The following is a 12,377-nucleotide window of genomic DNA, read 5'->3' as shown; positions in this document are numbered from 1 at the left end:
TGATCTTCCTGTCTCAGTCTCCGAGTGCCCAGGCTACAGGTGGAAGCCACCACATCTGACTGAGTTCTGTCATCGTGCTTTGTGCCTTCATCCAGTAATCGTCCCATTGCTGGACTTACCTGCTTTGTGTTCCCTGGCAAGATCAATGCTTTTCCTGTTTCAAATCCTCCATTCAGACCTGCTGGAAGGAGAAATAGTAGGTTCCCTTAAAGCAGACCATGTCTTCTTCTTTGGAATCTTCTATATGTCATGTTTCTAGACACCTTTGGGGTACTATGTCTAGTCTTCCCAGAGGAGATTGATGGAAATGCATTGTGGTTTTCTCTGCTGCATGTATCCACGAAGTGCTACAACACACTGAGAAGTGGAAAAATGTGAAGTTGGAGGCCTGCCTCTCAGGAAGAAAACATGCTCAGTAAATGTGAGAGTGAGTTGTATTGTTTGTGAGTGTGAGATTTAAGTAAATGTGAGAGTGAGTTGTATTGTTTGTGAGTGTGAGATTTAAGTAAATGTGAGAGTGAGTTGTATTTTTTGTGAGTGTGAGATTTAAGTAAATGTGAGAGTGAGTTGTATTTTTTGTGAGTGTGAGATTTAAGTAAATGTGAGAGTGAGTTGTATTGTTTGTGAGGTGAGATTTAAGTAAATGTGAGAGTGAGTTGTATTGTTTGTGAGTGTGAGATTTAAGTAAATGTGAGAGTGAGTTGTATTGTTTGTGAGTGTGAGATTTAAGTAAATGTGAGAGTGAGTTGTATTGTTTGTGAGGTGAGATTTAAGTAAATGTGAGAGTGAGTTGTATTGTTTGTGAGGTGAGATTTAAGTAAATGTGAGAGTGAGTTGTATTGTTTGTGAGTGTGAGATTTAAGTAAATGTGAGAGTGAGTTGTATTGTTTGTGAGTGTGAGATTTAAGTAAATGTGAGAGTGAGTTGTATTGTTTGTGAGGTGAGATTTAAGTAAATGTGAGAGTGAGTTGTATTGTTTGTGAGGTGAGATTTAAGTAAATGTGAGAGTGAGTTGTATTGTTTGTGAGGTGAGATTTAAGTAAATGTGAGAGTGAGTTGTATTGTTTGTGAGGTGAGATTTAAGTAAATGTGAGAGTGAGTTGTATTGTTTGTGAGTGTGAGATTTAAGTAAATGTGAGAGTGAGTTGTATTGTTTGTGAGGTGAGATTTAAGTAAATGTGAGAGTGAGTTGTATTGTTTGTGAGGTGAGATTTAAGTAAATGTGAGAGTGAGTTGTATTGTTTGTGAGGTGAGATTTAAGTAAATGTGAGAGTGAGTTGTATTGTTTGTGAGGTGAGATTTAAGCTGCCTAGCTTCCGCCTTTCCCCTCTGCCATCACCAATGGTTCCTGGAAGCCGCAGTCCTGCCCCCTGAGCAGAGCAGCCCGGGCTGGCTTTGGAAACTTCTGAACCTGGAAATGTCTAGTGTAACTTTTCAGACTGACAAGACATGTTATTCATTTGTTGTTATTGTTGTTTGTTTTGATTTGGTTTTGTTTTCAAGACATGGTTTCTCTGTATAGCCCTGGCTGTCCTGGAACTTGCTCTGTAGACCAGGCTGGCTTTGAACTTGGAAATCTGACTGCCTCTGCCTCCCAAGTGCTGGGATTAAAGGCATGCGCCATTGTCTTAGAGTTTGTATTAGTGTGACGAAACATCATGACCAAAAATCGAGTTGAGGAGGAAAGGGTTTATTTGGCTTATCCCTCAGCATTGCTGTTCATCACTGAAGGAAGTCAGGACAGGGACTCAAGCAGGGCAGGAACCTGGAGGCAGGAGCTGATGCAGAGGTAATAGATGGGATCTTACTGCTTTGTTCCCCGTGGCTTGCTCAGCCCACCTTCTAGTAGAACCTAGGGCCAGCAGACCACGGATGACATCACCCACATGGCCTGGGCCCTCCTCCATTGATTACTAAATGAGAAAATACCTCATAGCTGGATCTCAAGAGGGCATTTCCTCAGCTGAGGCTCCTTCCTCTGATGACTCTACTGTGTCAAGTTGACACACGTTCAGCCAGTACAGCCACCATGCCCAGCTGACATGTTATTTTTGTAAAAGACAGGAAGATAAGAAAGAAAGGAGGGGGCTGGAGAGATAGCTCAGAGGCGAAGAGCACTGACTGCTCTTCCAGAGGTCCTGAGTTCAATTCCCAGCAACCACATGGTGGCTCACAACCATCTGTAATGAGATCTCGTGCCCTCTTCTGGCCTGCAGGGATACTGTATACATAATAAATAAATCTTAATAAAAAAAAGAAAGAAAGAAAGGAATATTGCAACTGGGGAGATGACTTACCCATTAAAAGCACTTAATGTTCCTCCAGGGGTGAACAGTCACATCAGGGGACTAAAAACCTCCTGTAACTCTAGTCCCATGGGCCTGACGCCCTCTGGCTTCCGCCAGCACCTGCATACAAGTAGTACACATAAACCCACATAGCTGTGTACACACGTGTACACAGGGAAATAAATAAAAATATAAAGTATCATTTCATCTGACACCACCTGAACAGAAGTTCTGGTGCCTTAGTTAGGAAAATTGTCTCTAGGTCTCTTATAGTATGTTTTGAAAAATAGAACTTGGCATGTGGGCCTGGAGAGATGGCTCAGCAGTAAATAGCACTAGCTGTTCTTTCAGAGGATCCAGGTTCAGTTCTCAGCACCTACATGGCAGCTGACAATCATCTGTAACTCCAGTTCCAGGGAATATGACTCCCTCTTCTGGCCTCTGTGGGAACCAGGCAAACACTCATATACATAAGTTTTGTTTTGTTTTGTTTAATTTTAAAACAAACATAAAGCAACTTAGAGCGTAGTAGCACACACCTTTTATACCGTAACTTAAGAGGCAGAGGTAGATAGATCTCTGTGAGTTCAAGGCCAGCCTGGTCTACATAGTGAGTTTCAGCCCAGCCAGGGCTACACCATAAGAATCATCAGAAGAACCAAGTCAATCAAAAACAAAAACCACCAGAAGAAAGAGCAAAATCAGTCAGATCTTTGGCTTTTTTAAAAATTTATTTATTTTTTTTTTCTATTATCAGCTTGATACGGTACAAATTCTTATCCTAATAGTGAAATGTTTCACTGAGGCTTGCCCAGTGACTGAGTAAAACCAAAACTTATTATAAGCCACAGTCATCCTAGGGTCCCCCCTGCTATGTAGCCTCCCTGGTTCTGTGGGTTGCAGTCTGATTGTTCTTTGCTTTATATCTAGTATCCACTTATGAGTGAGTACATACCATGTTTGACCTTCTGGGTTTGAGTTACCTCACTCAGGATGATATTTTCTAGTTCCATCCATTTGCCTGCAAATTTCATGCTGTCATTGTTTTTCTCTGCTGAGTATTACTCCATTGTGTATATGTACCACATTTTCTTAATCCATTCTTCAGTTGACGGGCTAGATTGTTTCCAGGTTCTGGCTATTAAGAATAATGTTGCTATGAACATAGTTGAGCATGTATCTTTGTGGTATGATTGAGCATTCCTTGGGTATATGCCCAAGAGTGGTATGGCTGGGTCTTGAGGTAGATCGATTCCCAATTTTCTGAGAAACCGTCATACTGATTTCCACAGTGGTTGTACAAGTTTGCACTTCCAAAACAGTGGAGGAGTGTTCCCTTTGCTCCACAACCTCTCCAACATAGACTGTCATTAATGTTTTTGATCATAGCCATTCTGACAGGTGTAAGACGGTATCTCAGAGTCGTTTTGATTTGCATTTCTCTGATGACTAAGGATGTTGAGCATTTCTTCAAATGTCTTTCAGCCATTTGACATTCTTCTTTTGAGAATTCTCTGTTTAGCTCTTTAGCCCATTTTTTAATTGGATTGTTCAGTATTTTGATGTCTAGTTTCTTGAGTTCTTTATATGCTTTGGAGATCAGTCCTCTGTCAGATGTGGGATTGGTGAAGGTCTTTTCCCATTCTGTAGGCTGTCTTTTTGTCTTATTGACTGTGTCTTTTGCCCTACAAAAGCTTCTCAGTTTCAAGAGGTCCCATTTATTAATTGTTGTTCTCAGTGTCTGTGCTACTGGTGTTATATTTAGGAAGTGGTCTCCTGTGCCAGTGTGTTCAAGAGTACTTCCTACTTTCTCTTCTATCAAGTTCTGTGTAACTGGATTTATGTTGAGGTCTTTGATCCACTTGGACTTCAGTTTTGTGCATGGTGACAGATATCGATCTATTTGTAATCTTTTACATGTTGACATCCAGTTATGCCAGCACCATTTGTTGAAGATACTTTCTTTTTTCCATTGTATAGTTTTGGCTTCTTTGTCAAAAATCAGGTGTTCATATGTGCATGGATTAATGTCAGGGTCTTTAATTCCATTGGTCTGTATGTCGGTTTTTATACCAGTACCAAGCTGTTTTTATTACTATAGCTTTATAGTAGAGCTTGAGATCAGGGATGGTGATGCCTCCAGAGGTTGCTTTATTATATAGGATTCTTTTAGCTATCCTGGGTCTTTTGTTTTTCCATATGAAGTGGAGTATTGTTCGTTCCAAGTCTGTGAAGAATTGTGTTGGGATTTTGATGGGGATTGCATTGAATTTGTAGATTGCTTTTGGTAAGATTGCCATTTTTACTATGTTAATCCTACCCATCCATGAGCATGGGAGATCCTTCCATTTTCTGATATCTTCTTCAATTTCTTTCTTTAGAGACTTAAAGTTCTTATCAAATAGGTCCTTCACTTGTTTAGTTAGTGTTATCCCAAGGTATTTTATATTATTTGTGGCTATTGTAAAGGGTGATGATACAGAATTCTCTGACTTCTTTCTTAGCCCTTTTATTATTTGTGTATAGGAGGGTTACAGACTTTTTTGAGTTGATCTTGTATCCTGCCGCTTTATTGAAGGAGTTTATCAGCTGTAGGAGTTCCCTGGTAGAATTTTTGGGGTCACTTATGTATACTATCATATCATCCGCAAATAGTGAAAGTTTGACTTCTTCCTTTCCAATTTGTATTCCCTTGATCTCCTTTTGTTGTCTTATTGCTCTAGCTAAAACTTCAAGTACTATATTGAATAAATATGGAGAGAGTGGACAGCCTTGTCTTGTTTCTGATTTTAGTGGAATCGCTTTGAGTTTCTCCCCATTTAATTTGATGGTGTCTGTTGGCTTGCTGTAAATTGCCTTTATTATGTTTAGGAATGTTCCTTGTATTCCTGATCTCTCTAAGACCTTTATCATGAAGGGGTGTTGGATTTTGTCAAAGACTTTTTCAGCATCTAATGAGATGATCATGTTTTTTTTTTTTCTTTCATTTTGTTTATATGGTGTATTACATTGACAGATTTTCGTATGTTGAACCATCCTTGCATCCTTGCATTTGGAATCACCATTACAATACATAGCCCTGATTGGCATTTAACTAAATCACTTTGTAGACGAGGTTGGCCTTAAATTTGTGACAGCCCTCCTGCCTCTCTGCCTTGCAGTTTTGGAATTATAGGTTATACCACTTTGTTTCACTCAGGAAGATTTTAAATGCCAAATTGAAGCAAAGTCAAAGTGGGTGGGTTTTGGAATCTAAGATCCGTTAAGAGCTTTTTGTTTGGGGTTGTATGTGTATGTGACGACAACTTCCGGAATTAGTGCTCTGCTTCTAGCGTGTGGGTCCCAGAGGCTGAACCCAGAGGATCAATTTTGGAGCAGCCACTGTCCTAGTTAGATTTCTACTGCTGTGACTAAACACCATGACCAGAACTTACAGAGGACAGTGGTCACTTCGTCTCACAGTTGTTAGGTCCCACTGGTCACTGTGTGAAGAAGGGAGGCAGAAACTGAAGCAGAAGCCACAGAGGATCTGGTTACCGGTTTTTGCTCATCATGGCTTGCTCACACTGCTTTCTCATACCATCTTATACTAGGACCTACCTGCCCAGGGGTAGCAGCACCCCCAGAGTCTGGCCCCCCATATCAGTTAGTAAGCAAGAAAACGTCTACAGACTGGCCTCCAGGCAGTCTGATGGAGGCGTTTTCTCAGGTGAGGCTCCTCTGCCCAGACGACTGTAGCTTGTGTCCAGTCACCAACCAACCAAACAGGTACCTTTTTTTTTTGCCTGCTGAGCCATTATGCTGGCCTAGATTAAGAATGTTTTTGTTTGTTTGTTTGTTTGTTTTTGAGGTAGGGTTTCTCTGTTTAGCTTTGGTTGTCCTCTGTAGACCAGGCTAGCCTCAAACTTAGAGATCTGCCTGCCTCTGTCTGCTGAGTACTGGGATTAAAGTTGTGTGCTACTCTTCCCAGCTCCAAATGAAGAGTTTTAAAGATGACTTTTTTTTTTTTTTTTTTTTTTTTTTTTTGGAGACAAGGTCTTATATAACATAGGCTGACCTGGAATTCTCTGTAGTACTAGGATGACTTTGAACTTCTGATCCTCTTACCTCTACCTCCCAGGTACTAGGATCACAGGTGTGATATAGAGTAAAACATACACTCCTCCCTTTGTCTTCCTATTGGTAGTCACTTGGGTTGTTTAGAATTTTTCCTCAATTACTCTCCACTTTTAAAGGGTTCTATGTGTTATTAGTGTATGTGTGTGTGTGTGTGTGTGTGTGTGTGTGTGTGTGTGTGTATTGTGCATTGTGCGTGTGGGCATGTGTGTTTAGGTCAGAGGACAACTTGCAGGGGTTAGTTACTTTCTTTCACTATGGGTTCTAGGGATTGAACTTCGGTTGCCAGGCTTGTATGACCAGCAAGCTCAGGGCATCTGTCTATCTCTGCCTCCCCAGCACTGGGTTACAGATGTGATCTAGTGCTCCTGGATTTTTGACATGGGTTCTGGGGGTCAAACTCAGGTCCTCATGCTTTTGCTGAAAGCACCTACTGACAGAGCCATTTTCCTGACACTTGAGCTTTTCAAGACAGGTTTTCTCTGTGTAACAGCCTGGAACTCGTGTTGTAGACCAGGCTGGCCTTGAACTCACAGAGATCCACCTGCCTCTGCCTCCCAAGTGCTGGGATTAAAGTCGTGCATCACCATCACCTGGCTTTTTTTTAAATAAGAAAGGTATGGTGCCGGGTGGCGGTGGTGCACGCCTTTAATCACAGCACTCGGGAGGCAGAGGCAGGTGGATCTCTGTGAGTTCGAGGCCAGCCTGGTCCACGGAGTGAGATCCCAGACAGGCACCAAAACTACATGGAGAAACCCTGTCTCAAAAAACAAAAAACAAAAACAAAAAGGTATGGTAGTAAATACCTGTATTTCCAGTATTCAAGAGGCAGAGGCTGAAGAATCAACATGAATTTGAGGCCAGCCTGGGCTACATAGTGATACCCCTGTCTCAAAAAAAAAAAAAAAAAAATGCAAAGGGAAGGGCAGTACGCTGAGGCAGAGGATAGAGTGTGTAGGGAGTGAACAGAGCTGGCATCTGTTTGTCTTATTTCTTTGCCAGCAGGCAGCCTTTTGAATGTAACAGGGCTTTGGGATGTAGCTGAGTGGTAGTGTGGTGTCTAGAAGGCACAAGTCCGGGACTCTATCCCCAGCACCGCAAAATCAGTGAGGGAAGGGAGAAAAAGGAGGCGCAGTTCTGCATCGCAGCCTCAAGATGGCGCTCTCCTGCACAACACTTTGTCTAGGGAAAGCTAGAGAACACCTAGAGCTTTATAGATGGGGAGGAGTTGTCAGGATTCCCAGGACTTTGACTGCTTGTTCCGCCATCACAGTCCTGGGAGACATAGAAGAGGTTTCTTCATACTCACCTGTCTGAAGTCCAGAGGGTCGTTTTCTGGTCCTCCAAGAACTTGTAGCTGTTCCTCTTTTGCTAGGCCTCCCTAGATGTTATGGTCTGCGTGTCTCTCAGCAGGTCCAGTGTCCCATGAGCAGAAGCTGTCGCAAAGTTTAGAAATTGCCTTGACTTCTACCCTTGGCTCCATGCCTTGCTTCACTGCCCGGCTCTCTAGGGGGCAGCTCCAGCAGCTGGGCACGAGAGGGAGCGGTGCTGCCAGGAGACCAGCTGCCAGCTACGGTAAGTTGTGCTCTGGCATCTCCCTGTGCAGGATGTGGGCCTGTCACTTCCGGTTCTGTGGGCCTGCATAGCCAGCTCCCTTGTTGTAACTCCTGCTCTGGAGAGAGAACTTCTCTCCTGTCTTCTCCAGAAGGGCCTGTGGGGCTTCCTGGAAATGGGACTCATCACAGGCAAGATCTTTAGCCCTGTCATTGTGTGGATTCTAGCCTGGCTGTCCTTTGCTGTAGGTTTTTGTTTTGGTTATTTTGACATGGGGTCTTACTGGCCTTGAGCTTTCCAGTTCCCGAGTGTTGGGTTACAGAGGTTCCCGTCACACTTGGCTGTGGTGGGCTGACAGTTCTGTCCGGCGGCTGTACTGCTCCTTTCGTCTGACATCCGGGTAGTTTATCGACATGTGAAGACCGGTGTAAGGTTCAGATGTCATCTTCTGCCCTTCTTGGTAACATTTTCATCATTGCACTAGAAAAGCACAGCGGTAGATTAATGGGCCAAATTTTGCCAAAAAAACAAAAAAATAACCTAGGATCATATCGTATGGTAGATACAAAGTGAGGAACTGACTAAATTTTTTTCATTTTATGTGTATGAATGTTTTCCCTGTATGTATGTGTGTATGTATGTATGTATGTATGTATGTATGTGTGTGTGTATGTATGTGTGTGTGTGTATGTATGTGTACCATGTCCATGCCTGGTGGAGGTCAGAAGAAAGTGTCAGATCTCCTGAAACTGGAGTTACAGACAGTTGTGAGCCACCATGTAGGTGCTGGGAATCAAACTCAGGTCCTCTGCAAGAGCAGCCAGTGCTCTAACCACTGAGCCGTCTCTCCAGCTCCCCGAGCCCCTTGTTAAACAAAGGACACAGGGAGCCTGGTGAGGCCGACAGGGAAGACTCTTGACTCCTCGTGCTGATGCAGAGCCTGCTCCTCGTCCTGTCATCTGGATTTCCATTTCACTCTTGCCCACTCTGATCGCTTCTTCCCTAACTGTTCCCAAGAACACGTCTTTCAGAGTGCCCAGGGAAGCCGTTGAGTCTCATGCTGCTTGTCCTCTCGGCGTCTAGGGGTGTGGTTGGCAGCCTGTCTCTCTTTTGTCCTTCAGCCATTTCTTCCCAGTCTCCATTACTAGAGTCTGTCAGTGAGTGCCCTCATCTAGTGCCACCCTTGTGACTCCTGCATCCCTTTGGAACTCAGGCCCCACCCTCCCTGACAGCTGCTGGGGTCCTTCTCATTGGCATCTCCAATACCTGTAACTCTGAACTGTCCTGTCTGTTTTCAAAGCTCTCCTCCCCAGCACCCTCTGAGCCCATTTGGTCAAGAGCCTTGTCTTCTGCTGGAGTCCGTTTTTCCTTCAGTGTCCTTACTCTGATGGGCCATTCACTATTAGGTCCTTTTATGCTCTTATTTGCGTGTGTGTGTGTGTGTGTGTGTGTGTGTGTGTGTGTGTGTGTGCGTGCGCGCGCGCCGAGCACCTGTGAGCAGTACGCACATGCCATAGCACACATGTGGAGGTGAAAAGACAACTTTCAGAAGTTGGTTCTCCTCCACTGTGGATTCCAGAGATGGAACTCAGGTCATCAGGCTCATGCAGGAAGGACTTTTACCCACTGAGGCATCCGTCAGCCCCTTTTGTGCTTTTCTTCACTGTAGTTCGAGGGACGCTCTGGTACTGACTCTGCATCCTCTTTCCCAGCCCTGCAACGCCCTGTGAGCTCCCTGCTGTGCTGGTCATCGTCCATGGCCCCATCGTCCTACCCAGTCAGAAGATTCTTTGACAGTTAGTGGCTCACAGAGGTGTTCCACTTCTTAAGATTCACGTGGCGTGCACCAGAGCCCCAGTGTCCTGTGTTGTAGACCTTATCTCCTTTCCTCTTGATCACACCAGGGGAATCTTGTAGTGCATCTTACAGTGGAAAGGCCTGCCCAAGGCCAAGGCGTTTCAAGAGAGGGACTGAGGGGTTAGAAGGCAGCTGCCGACAGATTGAAGCTCCCTCTGGTGATTTCCCTCCACCCTGACTGTCTGGACCCTGATATTTGGGCCACATTTTGCTTTTCCCTCTTTTGGCAGTTTATCTTGTCAGGGTAAGCTTGTACCTTGCTCTAGCTTTGGCAGGGGAATGTACACTTTGTGTGGGAGGCCAAGGGCCAGACCTGGTCCCATGCACTGCATGTAGAGGCCAGTTCTTAAGCATTCATAGACAGCATCAAGACTGATAAAGATGGTAGGAGGGAGGCCTGCCAGTTCCCAGCTCCCAGGGACAAAGCTTGCACTGAGGACCAGCCTCACCTAATCCTGCCTTGTTGTTCTGACTCACCAGAGCATCCCAGGAGTGTTTGTGGTCCAGAGTGTGCCTCCTGCAAAAGAGCGTTTTCTTCCTACTCCACCAAGGAGCCTGTGTACCAGCTGCCCTGTGGCCACCTTCTGTGCCGACCCTGTCTGAATGTGAAGCAACGTTCCCAGCCCATGATGTGCGCAGCCTGCCAGCAGCCAGTCACCAGCCAGGATGTGTTTCGGGTCCACTTTTGAGTAACGCGAGCCTCAACCGGAGAAGCCCCATTTTGGGGGAGACCTGCAGGTGGAGGAAGCAAGAACAGAACCCCAGTGCCCCTGTTCTCTCTTGGGTTTTAGCACCTTGTGGTGTGTTATGGAGCTGGGCAGGACACCCCACTCCTGCTTAGGCAACAACAGGATAATAAAGCCATAGGCTGGCTAGGGAAGACATCCCTATTCTCCCTGGCCTGCCTTGCCACTCTCCAACCAGAGCCAGCTAGAGTGTGCAGAAGCACTCCCCCTGATGCCCACATGTTACCTGCACACAACCTTTTGTTTTATTTCGTTTTGTTCTGATTTTTTGAGACAGGGTTTCTGTGTATAACAGTCCTGACTGTCCTGGAACTCACTCTGTATACCAGACTGGCCTCGAACTCAGAGATCCGTCTGCCTCTTCCTCCTGAGTACTAAGATTAAAGGTGTGTGCCACCACCACCTGGCTGCACACAACCTTCTAATGGAGCTTTGTGGGTGGTGTTCAGTAGACTGTGACTTAGGACCTCACACAGCCTTCTCTGCCTCAGGGTCACTCCGAAGTAGACCATTGTAGGGGTTGTTAAGCACATGACTTAGCCATGTGTACTCCCAACCCTGCAGACACTTGGAGCCTTAATACAATGACAGTTGACATTCACTGAGGCTTCCTCCTGGCACACAGGCCAGCACAGCCATGTGCCGTGGCTGCCACCTGTCAGGCAGTGATTTCGATCTGTCCAGCATGGGTGTGTCAGTGCTAGGGACAGGCAGTAGCTTCTCTCAGGCCAGGTGCCAGAGTCTCTCTGGTTGCTCCTGGTGCCACTCTCTGAAGGAGGAGATTCCTGTTCTGTATGTAGCCCACTGCAGGAGAATATTTGTGTATAGGCAACATTTTTAACCAATTCTGTATATGTATATGGGCACATGTGTGCCATGGTGTACCTGTGGAAGTCAGAGTACAGCTTCCAGGAGTTGGCTCACTCCTTCCAACTGTGTGGTTCCAGAACTGAAATTCAGGTCATTAGCGTGTGGCAGTCTCCTCTAATCTCTGAACCACCTCACTGGCTCCTTAGGCTACATTGTTTTTTCCATTCAAAATTAAACTTTATGGAGTCCCAAAGAAAACAAGGATTCTGTGCAGCTCTGTTCACTGTCAAGAGCTTCTAGACATTAGAAGAATATCTGTGCAGATGACCACACTGTCCCAGTCCCTTCCAGGCATGCTCTGCCTTGTCTTTAAGATAAATTACAGTCCCTTGAACCACATGTTTTTCCATCCTTCAGGCCGCCCAGGGCTCCGTCCTGAGGCTTAGGGAATCTGCTTTGAGAGTTCCCAGGGGATGTGTCCACAGCGGTGGCCAGTAGGGGAATGTCACCTCCTTTCTCCTGCACACCAGAGCCAGCTGTGCCGCAGCTGTCATGGGAGACACCAGGGTCTGCATGGCCAGGCCACCTGCACTGTCTGGGGGCTCCGCACATCCCCACTCTGCCTGAGTTTCCCTGCTGTGTTCCGTTCTTAGCCCATGCAAGTACAGAGTACCTACCCACAACCTGTCATGGTCTCCAGAGTCACCCACTTCCCTCTCGGCCTTTACAGCTCACTGTGAGTGCCGGGAGCTCTCTTTGCCCCCAAGCTGCCACTCCTCTGCCACAGTTCCACCAGAGGTCCTTGTCCTGTTCTGCTGGAAAACTAGGTCTGAGAGCCCCTGGGGTGGGCAGGACTTACCCTGAGTCCAATGGGGAGCCACCCCCACCCCTTTAATGTGATTAAGCATTTCTCTTCAAGATCTGACCCCCACCCCCAAGAAGTGTTCTTTTTCTCTACCCTTGCCAGCCCCACAGAGCTGTTTTTCTTCCCTAGAACACAAGAATC

The 12,377-nt window shown here is 45.6% G+C and overlaps 1 protein-coding gene across 6 annotated transcripts in view; it reads left to right on the top strand.

Moving 5' to 3' along the window:
* Ubox5 (U-box domain containing 5) overlaps window positions 1-10,624 on the top strand; it is a 43,908-nt gene extending 33,284 nt beyond the window's left edge. For 4 of the 6 annotated variants that reach the window (XM_059261432.1, XM_059261431.1, XM_059261433.1 and 1 more), the window contains 2 exons: window positions 7,815-7,979; window positions 10,296-10,624. In XM_059261432.1, coding sequence (XP_059117415.1) covers window positions 7,815-7,979; window positions 10,296-10,504 — 374 coding nt within the window. In that variant the 3' untranslated portion in view covers window positions 10,505-10,624. The remainder of the gene's footprint in view (window positions 1-7,814; window positions 7,980-10,295) is intronic. The other 2 variants (XM_059261436.1, XM_059261437.1) reach the window with 2 other exon arrangements.
* The last annotated feature ends 1,753 nt before the right edge of the window (window positions 10,625-12,377 follow it).

The sequence above is a fragment of the Peromyscus eremicus genome, chromosome 4 (assembly GCF_949786415.1).
Source record: "Peromyscus eremicus chromosome 4, PerEre_H2_v1, whole genome shotgun sequence".
Lineage (NCBI taxonomy): Eukaryota > Metazoa > Chordata > Mammalia > Rodentia > Cricetidae > Peromyscus > Peromyscus eremicus.
Note: the sequence above shows the minus strand (reverse complement) of the source record. Positions and strands in the feature narration are given on the sequence as shown.